Source organism: Solanum verrucosum, unplaced genomic scaffold (genome assembly GCF_900185275.1).
Source record: "Solanum verrucosum unplaced genomic scaffold, falcon-dt-bn FXZP01000032.1, whole genome shotgun sequence".
Classification (NCBI taxonomy): Eukaryota; Viridiplantae; Streptophyta; class Magnoliopsida; order Solanales; family Solanaceae; genus Solanum; species Solanum verrucosum.
In genome coordinates this window covers 3,487,949-3,508,728 of record NW_026020569.1, presented here as the reverse complement: position 1 = coordinate 3,508,728, position 20,780 = coordinate 3,487,949, and the positions used below count along the sequence as shown (strand labels likewise).

At 33.6% G+C, this 20,780-nt stretch overlaps 3 protein-coding genes across 5 annotated transcripts; 1 reads left to right on the top strand and 2 right to left on the bottom strand.

Moving 5' to 3' along the window:
* Positions 1-1,910: 1,910 nt before the first annotated feature.
* On the top strand, positions 1,911-6,247 carry LOC125810848 (transcription factor GTE8-like). Its single transcript, XM_049490340.1, has 10 exons — positions 1,911-3,185; positions 3,289-3,337; positions 3,437-3,568; positions 4,591-4,658; positions 4,774-4,837; positions 5,143-5,223; positions 5,346-5,446; positions 5,538-5,604; positions 5,698-5,828; positions 5,911-6,247. The coding sequence occupies exons 1-10, from the start codon at positions 1,968-1,970 to the stop codon at positions 6,178-6,180; spliced, it is 2,181 nt and encodes a 726-aa protein (XP_049346297.1). The 5' UTR covers positions 1,911-1,967; the 3' UTR covers positions 6,181-6,247.
* A 792-nt stretch (positions 6,248-7,039) lies between these two features.
* Positions 7,040-14,184, bottom strand: LOC125811141 (lysine histidine transporter 1-like). Of its 2 annotated transcripts, XM_049490636.1 has the most exons (8): positions 9,068-9,112; positions 8,802-8,959; positions 8,334-8,723; positions 7,861-8,254; positions 7,678-7,783; positions 7,508-7,599; positions 7,257-7,325; positions 7,040-7,162 (listed from the first exon to the last, which is right to left on the bottom strand). In XM_049490636.1, the coding sequence occupies exons 1-8, from the start codon at positions 9,095-9,097 to the stop codon at positions 7,064-7,066; spliced, it is 1,338 nt and encodes a 445-aa protein (XP_049346593.1). In that variant the 5' UTR covers positions 9,098-9,112; the 3' UTR covers positions 7,040-7,063. The 2 variants fall into 2 exon arrangements, with proteins under 2 accessions (XP_049346593.1, XP_049346594.1); XM_049490637.1 differs by lacking the exons at positions 7,040-7,162; positions 7,257-7,325; positions 7,508-7,599; ... (3 more) ...; positions 8,802-8,959; positions 9,068-9,112 and adding exons at positions 12,306-12,489; positions 12,566-12,634; positions 12,707-12,798; ... (2 more) ...; positions 13,573-13,959; positions 14,043-14,184.
* Positions 14,185-17,145: 2,961 nt separating this feature from the next.
* On the bottom strand, positions 17,146-20,570 carry LOC125811101 (lysine histidine transporter 1-like). Of its 2 annotated transcripts, none has more exons than XM_049490594.1 (8): positions 20,198-20,570; positions 18,966-19,123; positions 18,492-18,887; positions 18,027-18,420; positions 17,843-17,948; positions 17,658-17,749; positions 17,509-17,577; positions 17,146-17,426 (listed from the first exon to the last, which is right to left on the bottom strand). In XM_049490594.1, exons 1-8 carry the CDS (start codon positions 20,234-20,236, stop codon positions 17,328-17,330), a joined length of 1,353 nt encoding a protein of 450 aa, XP_049346551.1. In that variant the 5' UTR covers positions 20,237-20,570; the 3' UTR covers positions 17,146-17,327. The 2 variants fall into 2 exon arrangements, with proteins under 2 accessions (XP_049346551.1, XP_049346552.1); XM_049490595.1 differs by having other exon boundaries at positions 17,843-17,945; positions 18,024-18,420; positions 20,198-20,403.
* Between the last annotated feature and the right edge of the window lie 210 nt (positions 20,571-20,780).

Here is a 20,780-nt window from a genome sequence, read left to right as displayed (position 1 = left end):
ATACTTATCTGTCTCTACTTAATGACTAGGGCAGACAAGTGCCCCTCTGATGAATCATGTATTAAATAACTTTCCCTGGACCATTATACCTCAGCTAATCTATTTTGCAAGGAGGTCTCAGTAATAGCCCCCTCACATGATTCTTTTTTTCAGCCCCTGAGACCTTCATCACTTTATAGCTAAATGTTATCAAAAGTGAAACAAGATAGAAAAACAACAAGTACTTGCTGGGCCTTTTTTGTGCGAGGAACAATTGAAACACGAGTTTTAGCAAGGTAATGGGTAGACTAGATGCAAATTTCTAATTAAGCTTAGTAACTAACCTGCGCTGATCATCACTTGAGGAGCAAATTGATATCATAATCCTGATCACCATCATATATTGACATCATAATCCTGATCACCATCATATTTATCCTACGAGTATTTTTAACAAATAATACATCCACAAAAGGAAATCACATCTTAACAATGAAATGTGATCCATGTCAGCACCTTCATAAATAAAAAGTTGAAAATGGTAGGTTGTGTCTCTTGGCTCTCTCCCTTCTGCACATTTAAAGCAGTTGAGCACAGTGTTATCAAAGGCGCGCTTTAAGCGCTTAAGCCCTGAAGCGAGGCTCAAAACATGTTGAGCGCTTCGCCTCGCTTTATGTGCGCTTCGGTGTCGTCATCAAGGTTCTAAGGCAAACTTTTCCTTGCCAATGAGCCTCTTGTGAAGAAGTGACACTAAACAATTGATATTTCACTTTATCATAAAAAAAATTCAGTTTCTTTGGTCATAAATGTGTCATTCATGTTTATAATTATTAGTCTTGGACTAAACATATATATTTGTATTTTTTTCTCCCTTTGCGCCTTTTTTCATTAAAACCATGCTATATTTGCGCTTTGCGCTTAAAGCCCCCACGGACCTTAGAGGTTTTTTGCGCTTTTCGCCTTTGATAACACTGGTTGAGCAGAGACCATTCAGTCTGCTATATCCAGGTGTGATCCATCGGAGAGAGTCAGGTTTAAATTCCTGCCAACAATAGATCTGCCTTATTCATCATCAGAGTTCCTTGAGCAAGTATGATCTTTGCAGGAGGAGAGCTTTCAGCACTCCCGATAGCCTCCATCTTAATAAGCTGAGTCTCTATAGGTCCATCCTGCGATAAACATCTTCACAACATCAAAAGAGAGCCGACAACTAAATGGAGTTGATTTCTCAAATGGTCACTTAACTAGAGTTATTCTCTCATACAGTCACTTTCTTTGATGGAAAAAATTGAAATCAAGAAGAAAGGTGATTTTATGGGATAATAACTATTAGTTGAGTGACCATATGAGAAATCAACCCAACTAAATTAGAGTGAGCAGTTCTAGCAGCTTTGGACCTCTTCTTTCTCTAAGTCACAAAAGCTTGAAATTTTGATTCAAGCCTTTCATTGTTGATTTGTTTGAATTTTGGGTTTTCCACCCCGGTTAATATTTAGAAGCTCCAGTGCTAATTTGCAATGAGAGCTCAAAGATCAAATAAATTACAAGAGAAGCAAATGAAATTAGAGAACAAAATTGAACAAACCAAGTAACGAAGGGAGAGAAAAAATAATAAGAGAAATGTGCTCAATCATTCATGCACAACACATAGTGCGATTAAGGATTTAAAGGTGATGGAGGTTATGTAATTACCTCACAGTACACTGATGTCACATAAATGAGGTTATAAGAGGAAAGAGGAAATTTTGTTAACTGGGACTAAACTGTAAAACTGAAAATTTCTGAATAGAGCTTTATTCGAAATGTTGTAATCTCTACATTCTACCTGTGGAGCTCTTCGTATATATATCTAGGAATTCCTGCCAATGTAGTTAGGTTTTATGGCTGGTTTCAGGATTGGCTTCCTGAGAGCATCTCTTCTTTTGTGATAGGTCGGAGAAACCCTTCTTTTGCTGAGGCCAAGTAGTACCTATTCTGCAGTCTGGTCGATGGCTAGGAAAGACAAGTTGCGTGGAGGTGGTTCTGCTGGTTTTGCCACTAATTGTGGATCGGAGGGCTCTGGCAGTTCAGGGAGATTCGATGCTGGAATTTCCGTTTCAGGACATTCAATTGCTCCTCAGCAGAGATGGATAAATATAAATTCTTCTTCACATGATGGTTTTGCTGTGCCCATCCATGTTATACTGCAATCCAAGCTGTCACCATCTGAGAGGAAAAACTTGGTTCTGCAGTTGAGATCTGATATTGAACAAATTAGACTTCTTCAGAAGAAAGTTGAGTTTTATAGGACAAGTGTAATTGCAGTTTCATCTTCTAGTGATATTGTTAGCTGTAGCAATGCACAGAAAGGGCTCCCTTTAGCAAGCAAGAAGAAATCTGCAGGAAACCCTGGGTTTGGAAAGAAGTCAAACCCTCTTGCTCAGAAGACACGGGGCCTGAGCAGGGAGGTGTCAGGCAGGTTTAAATCTGTTAAGCCTGCTTCAGTACCATCCCGTTCAAATGCAGCATTGATGAAACAGTGTGAGAACTTGTTGAAAAAGTTGTTGTCACATCATAATGCTGGTGTATTTAATAAACCTGTTGACGTAGTTAAGTTGAATATTCCCGACTATTTCACTGTCATTAAACACCCAATGGATTTGGGGACAATAAAGAAGAGGCTCACTTCAGGTGCTTACTCGAGTCCACTGGAGTTTCTTGCTGATGTGAGACTGACGTTTTCTAATGCATTGACCTACAACCCCCCTGGTAATATTGTCAATGTCATGGCTGACGAGATGAGCAATTTTTTTGAACTGAGATGGAAAACTATTGAGAAAAAGCTGCCTACAAACGATGCTGAATTAGTGGAAGAAAAATCAGGCTTGCATGAGGAAAATGGAACTGCTTCAAAGAAGAGGAGACTTTCTCCAACGCAGCATGTAGTTATGCCAGAACTTCCTAAATCCAAGATGACTGATGAAGAGAAACATAAACTTGGTGGAGAACTAGAAGCTTCACTTGGTGATCTACCCGACAACATCCTTGAGTTTTTGAAGGAACTGAGTTCAAATGGAACAGCAACTGGAGAAGATGGAGAAGATGCCATTGAGATTGACATTGATATTCTCTCTGATGATACTTTGTTCACGTTACGGGCGCTTCTAGATAAGTTTTTGCAAGAGAAGCAAAAAGACAATGCAAGAGCTGAACCTTGTGAGATAGAGGTAGTTTACCGTCAAAGAATACATCTTCACGTACAATGTAGAATGGACACTCCACCAGTGTTTGATGTTAATGAATTATTGTTCTCTCTTATTGTTTTTTCAGCTGCCAAATGGATTGGGGCTTAGTAATTCATCCATGCACCTAGAAGGAGGTTCTTACTCGCTCTTTTGATTTCATGCACGCTATTTGTTGTTTGGTGTTAGATTTCGAACTTCAACGATTTTCCTTCTAAATACTGGAAAATATACAGATATTAACCATGTTGATGAGGAGGTCGATATTGGTGGAAATGAGCCTCCTGTCTGCAGTTATCCTTCACTTGAGATCGAAAAAGATACAGATCCCAAAAGAGATGAACGTATAAATACAGGGGGTCCCAATGGTAATTCAAATTGGTTATTGACTCATCGATACTTTTCGCTTTGTTTCCGTTGGATATTCTTGTAGTGCATCCTACTTTTTCTATGATCCGCCTTATGGTGACATATCCTGTTCATATCATATCTTCCTTGTCTTATCTTCTAGGGCTGGTAAAATGAATTTTAAAGCCATCAAGTCATCGGACTATTTTTACCATCTTGTGGGATGTGCTCTTTTCCCTTTTAATTTTTATTAACTGGAAATCTTTGAACATTCTAAATTGTTGTAGTCTGATGAATCTCTTACATTCTGAATTGTTCTTTTTAAAATAACCTAAACTATTCTATTTCAGGATTTCTGTTGTTGATCTTATATCTCCTTTTCTAGTTCTTCACTGCACTGCATAGTGAGGTTCTTATTAGGTTGCTACATCGTTAATATGTTTGGAGAAATCTACTAAGTCAACCTTGTCATAATCAACATTACTTGCTCAGAACATCTATTACTTGCTCTCTTTTTCTTTTTCTTTTGATTACCCATCAATTTCCGGTCAAGTGGTTTGCCAAATAACTGACGATCCTGGTTGATGTTGCATGATTGCTAAAAAAATGGGATGCTTGTAGCCCCGCATTTACTGCATTCAAGAAGTTCATAGATTTTTCTCTACATTAAGTTTGAAGTTATTCTAGTCATATGTTCGTGTGTGTTGGATCTAAGCTTCACCTATTTCATTTTTGAAGTTTGTGTTGGTGCTACTATATTCTTTTTTACTTCTCTTGCCCAGCTTTTCTTTTCAGTTTCTGTTAAAACTTCATCATCATTTGTACTGTGCTTCTTGAATTGAATTTATTCTTTATTCTATTTTCTTTGATAAAACTTAGAGGAACTTAAATACTTGGTGTTCCAAATTTCAAATCCATCCATACAAGTGTAGTGTTATCTCTGAATATAAAGCAATCTGGAACTGCTGATTTAGTAGGCATTGTTAGAACTTAGAATTCTGAATGCTGTCTTAACTTGTTCTTGCATCTCCCTTCCATCCAGATTCAGATTCTAGTAGCTCTTCTGATGATGAGTCTGAAACTCAAAGAACACCTGATCATGCTGAGCAGGTGAAGAGAGATCACAATAGCTTCTAAATGAACCCTCATGGTGTTTATTGCCATTAGACCAGCTTTAGAGTATTTGGAAACCTAATACATCTTTTTTACTGGTGTTTGATCACAGGATCACAGTTCACCAGTGAAGGCAGATGGAGAGGAAGCTGGCAATAGTTTAGCTGAAGGAAATCGTGAGTTCTTTTCTGATTATGATTTCTTGATATAGTAGAGAATTCTGTTGATGGTTATCCTTTTATTTGAAACTGAGCACTTATCTGAAATGTAGGAAGTGCATAAATCTGCAGAATACCTATAAGGTTTGTAAAGTGTGGTGATTAGTGGTTTCATGGAATGGTTATTAGGAGATCTAAATCAAGTGTTAGGTTATTAAATATTTTAGCTGTCTGGTGGTCTGAGATCCTGTAGTCAGGTTTTTTTTGTTGTCTTTTCCTAGACTTCATAGAAGTTGCTATCTCACTCCTTGTTTAATCTCCAGACTCTATCAGCGGCGTGGACCAGCTGGATCAAAGTTCTCAGCAAATGCCATTCTCTGTTGAGTCAGAAGCATATCAAGATGGTGAGTTGAGAACTGTTTTTTCTGTATTTATTGTTAAAGATAAAAGGTAACGTAAGAAAAGTTGGTTTATTTCCTTTTGTCTCTATTGATTTGTGGGTTCATGTGTTGCATTTTTACATTAGGGGAGAGTAGGGTCTCCCCTGGAAAGCTCTATAGGGCTGCTCTCCTGAAGAACAGATTTGCGGATACAATTTTAAAAGCTCGAGAGAAGACACTTGTTGAGGTGAGTATCCTTTGCTTGTTATAGGCATTCTACTGCCTTTTCCATTTATTTTGACCAGCGTGTCATTCCATCCTGTAATTTTGCTATAAAGGTCGAGAAGGGCGATCCAGAGAAACTTCGTCGTGAAAGGGAGGAGCTTGAGATGCAAAGGAGGAAAGGTACCCCCAACCCGAATTCCCAATATTCAACATGGAAGAAAATTCTTTTTTTATGTGAATTGATAGCCTGATTATGTTAATTTCCATGATCAGCGAAAGCTAAGCTGCAAGCAGAAGCTAAAGCTGCTGAAGAAGCTCAAAGACGTGCAGAAGTGGAAGCTGCAGTGGAGGCTAAGAGGAGGAGAGAGCTCGATAGAGAAGCAGCAAGACAGGCGTTACTCCAGGTGAGTAGAAAATATATCATGTCGTAGAAGGTCAAGTGCTTCAGTTAAAATATCAAACGGGACTTCCATTTGGTTTTTGCAGATGGAAAAGACCGTAGAGATTAATGAGAATTCAAAGTTCCTTGAGGATTTGGAGATGCTGACTTCTGTCCCTTCCGAGCAGTTACACAGCTCGGTAGACGAGACCAGTCCAGATCATTCCCAGGATGGATTAGGTAGCTTCAAATTTGGAGGCAGTAATCCCTTGGAGCAACTTGGGTTGTACATGAAGGTGGATGATGATGAGGAAGAATGTGAACTGGCTACTCTCCCAAGTGATCCTATTGATGTTGAGGAAGGTGAAATTGATTAAGCTATTACCCTCTGCCCCACTGTGTTGCTGTATCATAGTATTCAGAAATATGTGATAGGTTTAGTAAACATGAATCCCTTTTCCACCTTGAAAGCCGATTTTGTTTTAAGAAAAAAGGTACAGATCGAGAAAATATGTGAAGTGTTGATCTGGAATTCAGTTTGCAATTGGATGCGAGTAAAGGAAAAAAAAAAAAAAGAATTGTGTGGAAGTCCTCTGCTGTTTCACCTTTTCTGATTTTCAGCTTCGCATTTTTAATCATATTATCTATTCAGTAGTAGTGTGTAATTATGAGGATTCAAATTTGTTAGGAGACGGTACCCAAGGCCCAGGATAGACCGTTAGTTTTTTTTAGAAATTACGGACGATAAATACGCAAGTATCGTCTTGTTTCATGACAATTATAAAATTAGATTTTCTATCTGCACTTGTGAATGAGATCGAAAGATAAGGCAATTTTCTTTTTTTTAAAAATAATTATCGGAAAATTATCTGGTTCAACTTTAGTTAATTCACTATGTCATCTCTAACTTTTGGACTTAACGTTGAAAGACTAGTGTAACATGAAATTTTAGAGTTGAATGGTGGGAGAGTAGAGGTTATTTTGATAGATAGATAGATAGATCTTTCATGTTTTTCATCATCTTATTAAGGCTTATAAGGAGTTACAAGCAAATAAAGTAAAAGGTGGGTAAAAGTATAAGTAAAACTCAGATAAGTAGAAGGGAAAACAGATTCTTATAATTTACATTATTGTACACTAGAAGAAACGGACTTGAATAATATAAGATGAATTCTTCAGACTTGAATAATATAAGATGAATTCTTCGGACTTGAATAATATAAGATGAATTCTCCCAAGCTATGGAAGTTGGGAAGATGACTAAGAGAAAAATTCGTAGTCCTTGGCTTGTATAATGATGGTTCTTAAACCGCCGATTGGTGCCAAAACAGTCAACAGAACTCCCAGTATTATGCAAATCTGTCATTATTTTGACCAATTAGTTGCAGTTTTAAGCTCAAATAATGAAAATTGAAAATTGAAAATATCAACTGCAGAAGAAGCTGCACCATACCCAGTTAGTAGTCCAAGAGAGACCCCATTTCTTTGGTTTGTAGATTGAAAGCCACATGATGCAAGGGAGCTAAAGAGGCCAGAATTAAAAAAAAAAAAAAGAGTAGTGTTAGTGCAGCCAATCAACTTCTCCTCGTCCATGCTCAGTGGTGATTTATATATTAAAAATAAATACAAGAACGTCACACTGACTTGGACTCCATTTGACAAGTGGATTCAGCTAGATTTGGTAAGGGAAAATAGGAAACTTACAAAATATGTTGTTGGGGCAAAAGCAAATCCTCCAAAGAATCCAAGAAGTCCCCCAAAGAAAGGGAAGATGATTCCAACTATCATTGTGAAGGCTGCAATAAGAACAAAGGCATTACAAATGTAAAGGTTTCTACTTCAATTTTTTTATTGTATGAAGGCGACTAACTTACCAACATAAAGGTTTCTGGTAACAAATCTCAAGTACCATGTTGGCTTGAATCTACGTTTCTTTACAAGGTAAGTCTCAACCATGTCAAACACCGGTATTGCATAGAGCTACAATAATAGCACATTTGGTCAGTTTCTTATATATATTAAAATAAAAACAAGAAGGAAATGGACAAGAATCACACCTGATAGCTGCCAATGATGTGGATAACAACAAAGGCATTAGCAAGGACAATGAGCCAAGTAGGTTTGTTCAATGAGATGAGAATGTTGTCTGATACTGAATTCCCAAATGTATAATAGCCGATAAGTGCAACTGGGAAGTAACATAAAGCCACAACAGTGTAAGCAACAACTACTCCCTTCCACATAGGTCCTTTAGAAGGCTTCTCAGGTGTTGAAGGTATCGTAGCTTGAATCTCCAACACCACATTATGACCCGCGTATGCAAAAGCCACTTCTCCCAATCCACCGAAAAAGTTGAAAATTGCTTCCCCTGTGTTTTTAGCCTTGTACCCATAATCCACATCTGGTTGTACACCCTTTTCAAGTGAAGCTACCCAAGCAATTGTACAGTAACTGTTGGAAGACATACATACTCATCAAGTAAATAAAACTCGGATGTCTGTCCTAAATATATATAAGCGCAAGTAATTACCTTAAAGACATGATAGCTGCAATCAAAGACACACCAGATATGGCATTGAAATTGGGAAGATGAGAGAGCACAAAATGTACAGAGGCAAATATCATGATGTAATAGGTGAGTTTGATTTCTACGCAATTGCCAGGAGTGCAGACTAAATCGTGGATCTTCTGGAATGATTTTCCTCCAGTCACCATATAAACAATATCAAGCCCAACTTCAACAACCAATTGTTGAGGTACCACGATATATAACCCCAGCTTTTTACCAAAAACATGCTGCCCAAGTTCATGATACCTATCGAAACGTTTCCCTGGAACCATTTCATGCATCTCAACCATTTGCCATAGAGTGTATAAAGTTATAACCCAAGATATAAACATCACTGCTACACCAGGTCCCCTACCATCAAATTAAATGAAACAACAAATCAGGAAACAAGATGACTTTACATTACAATTAAAAGTATACATACTATACCATCCGAGCTCTGCCATGGCATATGGAAGACCGAGAACACCAGCACCAACCATAGCAGTAACATTGTGGAATGCTGAATACCACCATTTTGCATTCCTAGAAGAAGTAATCGGAAGCCATTCATCTATCTTCCTTTGTTCTTCCGTTCTTCCATCACCCTGTCAATTCAATTCAACCAAACATTATACATAGTATGTTATAAACAATTTCACACACTACAAATTAATAATTGAGTATTATTATTACAGAAGAGATGTCAAGTGTACCGAATTTTTCTGTGGTGATGTAGCTGGCATATTGTTGTGACTATTTGTGATACAAGTTATGAAGATTGCAATCACTTGTAATTATGAACCATATCATACGTTTATTTACTTTTTAAAAAGTTTTCTTACAGTTATCGGAAATTTATCTAACACAAACTTGTTTTCAAATCCGAATGTGTCTCATTTCAGTTAAACATACTCTCCATTTACTCTGCGCCACACATATATGCCTTTTTTTAATTACCAAAGCTTCAGATCAAATTTAATTCATTAAATGAGAATGTATCTCTAAAAGAAAGTGTTGTCGCCATTGACTACTGGAGCATGTTTGACCAGGCCAAAAACATTTGTTTCAAGGAAAAAATATTTAAATAAGTTAAAATATATCTTTAAATCATTATGTTAAAATATATTAATAGTTAATTTTTTTTATTTATCTATGTATAATATTGATTAAAAATTTAAATATCTACATTCTAATTTAATAAAAATAAATATTTAATTAAAAAATTATAATAAATATTTAAAACAATCTTAATATTAAAAGTGCATTGATACTTGTCCTTTTTCATAATTTGACTCTCAAAATTATTATTATTTTTAAAAAAATAGTCAAATACAATTTGCTTATCAAAAACATTTTTTAAATGAATTAACTAAGCTTAAATTGGAGTATATTTTTCAAAAGCACTTTTTTAAAAAGCTATTTTAGAAAAAATAAATTATATAACAAAGCTAACATTTACTAGTTAATTATGCTACTTGACTACAATTTAAATTAATTATAAAAAATGGTTATTGTTTAACCACTTTTTTTTTAATCAAAAGGTTAGAATCCCTTTTCACATTTTATACAAATCTACGCATTATCTCTTTTTACCACATCCACTCAATTTACTCCTTAAATCTCTCAACCCTATAAATAACTCAACTGAATTTTATGGGGACAATAACTCAACTGAATCAAAATTCAAAATTTGACTTCTTCCTCTTTTTTCCTTTCATTTCTTTTATTTTTCTCTCTCTATTTTCTGTTACATTTTATTTAGGGTTTTTATCTTTTAATTTTCTCTCCACCTCCCGTTGCTATTTCTTTCTTAAGGTAGAATCATTTTTCTTTTTTTCTTCTGATTAAAAAAAAAAGTTTAAAATTTTGAATCATCCCTCCTAATCGTGCAAAATCAATTTCAGGTAACCTCCATTCATTTTTTTTCACTTCCATCAATTTTTTGTTTTTTTGTTTTTTATATTTTTCCGATTTTCCCATTGTTTCATGGTCCAACAGGAAGTAGAAACTTTTGGAGGTTTAGCCTTGTTTTTATTTATTTTTTTCAATTTGTATATGACATAATAAATGAGTTGTAATTTAGTTAATTGTATATATTACATAATTAATAACCAACATATGTATAAATAATTAGTTATGCTATTGACAAGATTATAGTTACACAAGTTCAATATTGTATAATTATACAACTACAACTATTTGTATAATGAAGATTTGTTATTTGTATATTTCGTATATTTCGTATACAATCGGCATAATATAGAGTTCAAACCGTCACATATACAAATTGATATGAATAAACGAAAATTATTTAATTATACACATTTGTTGACTTCCAATATACAACGAATTGTATACAATCTATGTAATATGAAATTCAAATAGTAACATAGACAAACTGATTTAAGTCAACGGAAAATTATTCATTTATACACATTTGTTGACTTAAAATATACGACTTATATAAAATCTATATAACATAGATTCAAACCGTAACATATACAAATGGATATAAGTACATATTTGTTGACTTGAAATATACAACGAATTATATACAATCTATATAATATGGAGTACATGCACAAAGTGACATAAGTAATCGAAAAATTATTCAATTATATACATTTATTGACTTAAAATATACAACGACTTATATACAAAGTGTACAATAATACAATATGCTTAGACACATAAACATACACAAACAAACTTAATATGGAATTCGATACCAATTATATACATATACAAATGATTTTAAAACAAATCAACTACTTCATATCGAATGTTAATACGCTTAAAACTATTTTAAACTTATAAATAACTATACAATTCAAACGGATATTCGTAGTCAATAACACAACACTGCAAATTAAACACGAATGAACCAAGTAATATATGATATACATATAAATTAAATGTAGTCAGAAAAATATACAATGCGTAATGGATAGATTGTTGTATACAACCCAAGAAAATATCAATGGACTTCGTTCTGATTCTGAAAAAGTTTTGATATAATGAACACAATGAGTACTCTGTGTTTCGTCAAGAAGAAGAAGTATTCAGTGTTTTGTCAAGAAGAAGAAGCCTTATTTGATAATGTATTCTAATTAAAGTAAATGACCTTAATTCTTTAATTAAGGTATTGTTTTTCTCAATTACCGCATAATTAGTTATATATAATTAAACAAAAATGAGTATAATTATTTGATAAAAAAGGAGAAATATACAAATTTGATTAGTAGTAACTATTTAAACTATAGCTATACTATGTAAATAGGCAAACTATAGTTAAATGACCTATTATGTTTCCTAGTATAGCTATTTATGAAATTTTCCCTTTTAAAAAAGTGATTCTAGAAATAAGAAATTTTATGAAATATACAAGCTTTTAGAATATAAAGAATATCTACATCCAACTACCCGTGTCATAATAATCATGTTGATAAAAAGTCTTTATTTTTAACCGTTACAGGCTGTTAACAAAATCATATCAATATTCATTCACCCATGATTAGTATTGAATAATAGCTAATTATTGCTATAATTGACTAGTGGATCCTTATAAATCTAAGTGTAAATATGTTATTTATCAATGCATTAGTCATTACCTTAGGATATTACAATATATTGTTTATGATCTATGGATTGCTCATTTGGTAAGATTGTATGTTTATCTTAAGAAATATATTTTAAAAAATTCAAATTATATGATCAAATAAAATTTCAAATCAAATCATTTTGCTTTCAAATCACAACTGTCCAAACTACTAATAATAACCGTTTGATATGAAATAGCATGTCAAAACGTCTCCTGAGTGTCACTAATAAAATTGGATAAACAACATTCATCTGTCCCCAAAAACAGAGTTATACACATTAAATTTTGAGTGCAAATTCACTAATAAAAACAGAGAGGTCTTAATTTCAACATACATAAAGGCTAGTAAGCCAAAACACATAAAAGCATCGTTGCTAGGAATTCAATAATTTATGAGCAAACAAACTTCAATCCAAGAAACAAATTACATCTTCCCTAATCGAAAAATTTATAGCCCTTTGCTTTTAAGATGATGGATCTTAAGGCGCCAATTGGTGCCAAAATCATCAACAGAACTCCCAAAATTATGCAAATCTGTCATCATAAAACAACGAATCAGAAGAAGAAAATTTAGAATGTGAAAGATTAGACTAATTAATATGAGTCTTACCCAGTTAACCATCCATGAGAGACTGAATCTCTTTGGTTTATAGATTGCAAGCCACATAATGCAAGGAAGCTGTAGAAGAAAACAGAGAGTTATATGAAATAGTAATAGTAGTAGTAGAAAGATTTGGATAAAATGACATACAAAATATGTTGTTGGGGCAAAAGCAAATCCTCCAAAGAATCCCAAAAGCCCACCAAAGAAAGGTATGGCTATTCCAACGAACATTGTGAAAGCTGCTTGAAACATAATACAAATGTTACTTGAACAATAGTGTTTTTCTAAATAGATATAGATGAAATAGAGCTTTAATTTCTTACCAACATAGATGCTTCTGGTAATAAGTCGCAAGTACCAAGTAGGCTTGAACCTGAGTTTCTTGACAAGCAGAGTCTCAATCATGTCAAAAACTGGCATTGCATAGATCTATAACATTAACGATGTTCGCGTTAGGAGGCTCCATATAATTAACCATAACAAACATTTCTAATTGTGATACGAAATTAATGTCTCAGCAGCACCTGATAGCTCCCAATAACATGAATAACAACAAATGAGTTAGCCATGACAATGAGCCATGTAGGTTTCTCCAACGAGATGAGAATGTTGTCTTCCACCGAATTCCCAAACGCCCAATAGCCAACAAGAGCAACAGGGAAATAGCACACAGCTACAATGATGTAAGCAACGACAACACCCTTCCACATGGGTCCTTTGGAAGGCTTCTCCGGCGTTGAGGGAATTGTAGCTTGAATCTCTAACACCACATTGTGACCTGCATAAGCAAAAGCCACATCTCCCAACGCGCTGAAAAAGTTGAAAACTACTCCCAAATTGGTTTTAGCAGTGAAGCTATAGTCCACATCCGGCTCCACGCCCTTCTTAGCCGATGCAGCCCAGCCAATTGTAGAGTAACTAAATTCAATAGTCAGTAAGACAGGAATTAAATATATTAATGGGCAGGCAGAAAGGAAAATAGATAGATAGATAGTAGTAGTAATTTTGGATACCTTAAGGACATGACAGCAGCAGCCAAAGAGACAGCAGATATGGAATCTAAGTTGGGAAGTTGAGCGAGAAAAAAATGGACAGAGGCAAATATCATGATGAAGTATTTAAGTTTTATTTTAAAGCAATCGTTTTTGCACACTAAATCATGGATCTTCATGAGTGATCTTCCCCCAGTGACCATATAAACAATGTCAACACCAACTTCGACAATTAATTGTTGGGGCACAACAATCCATAGTCCAAGCTTTTCCCCAAAAGCATGTTGCCCCAACTCATGATATCTATCGAAACGTTTCCCTGGAACCATTTCGTGCATCTCAACCATTTGCCATAAAGTGTACAAAGTTATAATCCAAGATATCACCAACACCGTTACACCAGGTCCCCTAATAAAATTTAAAAAAAAAACAAATTAACCAACTCTACTGGCAATCTGGCATATATATATAATTAAGACAGACGTACGTACCATCCAAGCTGAGACATAGCATAAGGAAGACTGAGGACACCAGCACCAACCATAGCAGTAACATTGTGGAATGTTGAATACCACCATTTTGCATTCCTACTAGAAGTTACCGGAAGCCATTCATCTATCTTCCTTTGTTCTGCACTTCTTTCATCACCCTGTCATTTTCCGAAAGTGAATTCAACAAACAAAACTTATCATATATATACCAGGTAAACTCATTGTTTTCGTTGAAGAAAATTACAATCAAAGACTAAATGTGAGACCATCTCATAAATCAATGATACTAAACATTGCATACTTTCGACATGTAATTAAACATCGTTTGCAAATCGAAAAAATAAACAAATTACAATACCATATTGTTGTATGACGAGAGAATGAAAGTTGGTTTCTCTGGCGAAATCACAAATTGATACAAGAATAACCTTTCTTTTATATATTGCTTTAATGTACTTCTGTGGAAAATCTGTTAAATAAAAATAATATATTATACTATAAAGTTTTTACCTTATATGTTTACTCTACGGATATCTTATCTTTTATATCAATGGAAACTTATTTATTAGACAACCAAATATGTAAATATCATTCAATTGATTAATTGTTATTCCAAATTAAGAAAATAAGAATTGCTCCATATACTAACATGACATAATAGGTAATATTTATTTCACATTTATGCTTTTCAATTTTAGTTGTGTACAAATAGACACTTAAATTTATAAAAAGTTGAATAAATAGACATATAATGATATTCTATATGATAATTTGTGTCCTACGTGAATTATGTCAGATAAAACTCGTGTCTCTACTTGTTCAACATTATATATTTTTAAGTGTCTATTTATACACATCCAAAGTTGGAGGACATAAACATAAAATAAGGTAAGTTAAAAGAAAACATTTATATATTATGTCTGGATAATATGTGATTATACTTTATCCATTTCTAGAATACTACTACTTACTATGTTATTTTATTTTATTCTTATCCCCCGAATAAAATACATACTATATAATGTTGGGCATAAGGAAAGTGAATTGTCACCAGCCAGGACTTCTATTAATCTCTTTTTCTAGATTTTGTATCTTAAATTATTTCTTGTGTCATTTGTTAATCTTTTTTACTAAAACCTTTCCCAATTCCTTTCTTTTCTGTACTAAAATCTCTCTAACTAAGATTGTGTCTTTTTAAAAATTACTTTACCTTAAAAGTTGCAGTCATTTAAAAAAAATTCCATCATTAATACTGTTAATTAATCTCTTTTCCTAAAACCCCTCTCAATTACTTCTTTTGTGGTACCGTTTTTCCTTCCCATAATCTTATTATATTAATGATATTTATATCCTTTTTCCCCTTAAGTGGCTCTTTTTCTTTCTTTGTTCTTTTTACTTTTTTTACTCCCCCTCGTCTACGGACACCTTTTAAGAAAAATATTAAGTATAGAGTAATATGACCAAATTATTCTTATTTATTATTTTTTAAAATTTAATACTTATTTATTTTGTATCACAATAATATCTCTTTATATTTATGACTAATGATAAAGATGAAAAACAAATAACTAATTATGTCTAAATTTTTTAAAATGACAAGTATTGTGAATCATCTAATTTTAGTGAAGATGACATGTGGTCCGAAAATACTTATTACATCCAACTTTCAAGTTAGTAATAGGCATTTTCTCTTGTTTTTTTACTTTCTCCGTCCAACAATAGTTGTTCACTATATTAAAAATAGTTGTCCAATAATACTTATCCAATTTAAAAAATCAAGAGATAATTTACCTTTTGTGTTTGTTTACCCTTGCAATTAAATAATATTTATCATCTAACACATTTCTCAAAACATTAAATTTAATAAAGTCAAAGGATAATATAGTAATATTACCCCTAGTATTTATTATTTCTTAAGAGGTGTGTCAAATCAATAGTGGACAACTATTATTGAACAATATTATTTATTGCACATTTATTTTGAACTTTACTGTAAAAGACATATTTGAGTTTTACCATAAAAGGCACGAGGAGAAATGCTCTACAAGTGGTAGTCTTGATTTTTTTGGTCCAGTTTAATAACACGGCCCATATTTTGAGACAGTAAACCCACTCAATTAACCACAAGTTCATTCTTATAGCCTAAGGTTAGAAATTAGATACGTTGTTCATCTGATATAAGCTCTAATTCTTTCCTATAGGGCTAGATAGTATATAAATTTAAATATTGAATTTATCTCTATCAGCTTAAACATGGGATGAGAGAATTTTATAGCGTTTGAAAATATTTATGGTAGGTCGGAATTAGTAAAAAATTGAAGAACATAACTTCTTTTTCGGGTATATTGGACAACACTAAAAAAATAATAAAAAAAAGGGGCAAGTTGTAACAACTTCAATTTCACAATAGACACATTCAAATATTATAATCACTAAACTTAAAGTTACAATGCAAAAGTGGAACTAACAAATAAACTGCAAAACAACAATAGACTAGTAAACAAAGAAAATATTGAAGAAAATAACTAGAAGGGAGATGAGAAACTAAGACTCAAAGAAGGAGATGAGAGGACTAGACATTTTTCTCAATAATCTACCATTACCCCTTTTGATAGAACTGTTCTCATATCCACTACTCAACCCGAATCTCAAATTAACCTGACCCTATTGTTTGTTCTTGGCTCAATAACTCTTGTCAGCCCAATAACAATTTGTATGGCATTGGTATCTATATTGGGCTGGACTTGGTTCATTAACACAAGTACTAAAAAGTTTGATAAGCTATATTTCTTACTATAACATTTTTTTATGAAAATTATAAAACTAAAAAAAAAAAATCTTATAAAAGGGCACAGAACCAATTGGATGTGTTTAGCTTGATGTAGATTTGGTTAACAAGTTCAGTTGTACCCTAAGAATCCCCTGTTTTCTCTAACAACTAGTTTGAGATTAAGACGTAATTATTGTGCTGTTGATATTTAATTGTATGCTTTACATTTTGATGATGCATCAATGATAATAAAGACATCATCGTCGTATATGGTTTTTGTTTATTAGAAAGAAGAAAAGTGAAACAAAGACGCGCAAAGATGTGTTTCAAGTCTTGACAATGAACAACACCATGAAATTAACCAAATCTTTACATACGAAGAAAAACTATACTCTAAAATGTTTTATAGCCAAAGCACACCACGGAAGTAGAAATTTCCTTTGCCAAACATACGTCTATCTAAATTTAATCAGATGGCATACTCATCGCTATATTCTTGCACTTGATCAATGATTCTAATTGTAAAATTTGTAGGTCTTTGCTTGTACTATGATGGATCTCAACCCACCAATTGGTGCTAAAATCATCAACAAAACTCCAAAAATAATGCAAACCTGTCATAAAAGAACATATTAGAGTCTGCCATTTTAAAGTGTATATAAAATGCAGAATCACAAAAATTGAAAATGCACTTACCCAATTAGCAATCCAAGAGAGACTCCATCTCCTTGGCTTGTAGATTGCTAGCCACATGATGCAAGGCAGCTGAAGAAAATAAAAGAGTTAGTACTATATATGCACTACAAAGAGATTAGAGGGAGAAATTTTTTTATATATTCACTTACAAAATATGTTGTTGGGGCAAAAGCAAATCCTCCAAAGAATCCAAGAAGGCCACCAAAGAAAGGGAAGGTGATTCCAACAAACATTGTGAAAGCTGCAATAAGACCAAAGGCATTTGTTACAAGTTTTCTACTGTACAAAGTTTTATAGTATGCGACGATTTAAATGATGGCAAGTCATGACTTACCAACATAGATGTTTCTGGTAACAAATCGCAAATACCAAGTAGGCTTGAACCTAAGTTTCTTAACAAGCACGGTCTCAATCATGTCAAACACTGGCATTGCATAGATCTACAACATCATAAGATAAATGTTTTGTTAGGCGCTAATTAATTGAAATTTTGCAATTTAGATGAGAACATGGTATACCTGATAGCTTCCAATAACATGGACAACGACAAACATGTTAGCCATGATAATGAGCCAGGTAGGTTTGTTCAAAGACATGAGAATGTTGTCGTCCACTGCATTTCCAAACATCCAGTATCCAATAAAAGCAACAGGGAAGTAACAGAGGGCCACAACTATGTAAGCAACAACAACTCCCCTCCACATAGGCACTTTCGAAGGTTTGTCAGGTGTTGAAGGAATTGTAGCTTGAATTTCTAACACCACATTATGACCCGCGTATGCAAAAGCCACTTCTCCCAATCCGCTTAGAAAATCAAACACAGTTCCTGCAGTGCTGTGTGCCTTGTACCCGTAATCCACATTTGGTTGTACACCCTTCTTAACTGATGCCCCCCAAGCAATTGTAGAGTAACTTCATCATCACAGCAAAAAGTTAGTAACACTATCAACATTTAAAGAAATAAGCAAAATGTGTATATATACCTTAAGGACATAACAGCTGCTGCCAAAGACACACCAGATATGGAATTGAAATTGGGAAGATGAGATAGCACAAAATGGACAGAGGCAAATATCATGATGAAGTATGAAAGTTTGATATTTGCGCAGCCTTCCTCTTGTGGTTTGCAAACCAATTGGTGCACCTTCTGAAGTGATTTTCCTCCGGTGACCATATAAACAATGTCAACACCAACTTCGACAATTAGTTGTTGGGGCACAACAATCCATAATCCAAGCTTTTCCCCAAAAGCATGTTGCCCCAACTCATGATATCTATCAAAACGTTTCCCTGGAATCATTTCGTGCATTTCAACCATTTGCCATAGTGTGTATAAAGTGATAATCCAAGATACAATCATCACAGTTACACCAGGTCCCCTGAAATTAATTACTCACTTTAATTTCAGTAATAGTAATTGAGTTTATATATGTTAGTGAAAAAAATGAGTATTGTACCATCCAAGCTCAGACATGGCATAAGGAAGACTGAGGACACCAGCACCAACCATAGCAGTAACATTGTGAAAAGCTGAATACCACCATTTTGCATTCCTCGAAGAAGTAATCGGAAGCCACGCATCGATTGCCTTCTCTTCTTCTGTTCTTGTGTCAATCTACGTACATTATTTCATAATAACTAATTAAGTAGTAATATTCAAAAAACTAATGATAACTTCGCATTGGATGTTTGCACAACTTACAATAGCTTAGTGATGACTTGTCTTGTATTTATTAGTTTGGTCTAAAACACCCCTTAGCTTTACCCCAATTTTGATTGTTTCAAAAGGTTCAACTTCTATATATACGCTAACAGTAATTATTTTGGCACTACAAGTCAAAGCAATTTTCATGTATTTTGTCTTAATTTGGTAACCTAAAAATTAACTACATAATTTATTTTTTTATTTAAATGGTTTTCAGATTCAAAGCAACGTGAAATTTGGCGTAAAACTGTGGAATTAAAAAAAAAGATTTGGATTTTAAATCGATAATCCATGTGACCCACTAATAATAAAGTATTGATAGTGTCAGATTTGTATAGTATGAAAGTCAACTGAAAAATTGAGACGATTTTCTCATCGCACGTCTTTAGTGTATAACAAGTTGCCGTGAATTCACCGTTGTCAGTAAATAAGTAGTCCATTAAAGTCCTATGAAAAAACCCTACTGACCTAACGTGATGTACACACATGCAGCGTTTAAACTGAATTTAATGATCCTAATTATTTTATTTTTTTAAAAAAAAATATAGGGATAATATCTGTTTGACTTGTTCAAGATTGATTCTAGACCACCAAACAAACTAGAAAGAGCTACCAAAATTCAAAATTTTCTCATGAACCAAATTAAATAGAATTAAATGAGCACAGAAACGATCGAGAGAGACAGTTTTCTTTTTCTTTTTTTGGTACAAGAGACAAGGTTATATTTCAAGATCTAAAACTCAACCAAGCATTTCAAGTATTTAGCATATCTCACACAACATTTATGGAAATTCTTGGTATCCACATAATATAGAGTTTTAACTTTTATAAATTAAACGATACTATATAGTTACAAGCAATTATTCATAAGAAAATGGGAACAACAACCTAATAGATCACAATACACTTGATATTATCAGTGCATATACACGTTAAATCATATATGTTTGCAGAGAGACACAGAAAAAAGAGAGAGAAAGTTACCTTGGAGTCATCGTAATTTGATGGAGCTTGAGTTCCCATGGCTACAAGTTGTGACTTGTGTTTAATTAGAGAAATGAAACGATCAAATAATTTGAAAGGGAAGAAACTGAGGAGACGAAGAGGACAAAAGATTAAAGATCAGTGGAATGAATATGGAAGACTTCGAAAAAATATCGAAGCTATCTGTCTTTTATAAACAAAAAAAAAGTACATAAGTTCTTAGCTGTGTATATTATTATGGATTCTCAGTCCTATAGTATATATTTAATTTAAAATTAAAATAAAAGCGCAGCTTGGATCTAACAAGTAGAAGAGGTTGAAAGTGACGTTTTTGTTTGACTTTGAATTTTGTCCAAAAAATATTGTCATCAACGAATTAGGCGATGAATTTTACACTATATACTATACAAGTTGCCATCAGTCACATTGCTATTTGCTTATAATCAAAATAACAATTGTTTTGACTCAAAAGTTGTTTTCAGATTGGTTGTAGTCTCCTTGGAAAATTCCACGAACTCCTGCGTCATTACTACTAATTTTTATTCTCCGGCCTGCAATTATGTGGAGTATTACATAATGTATC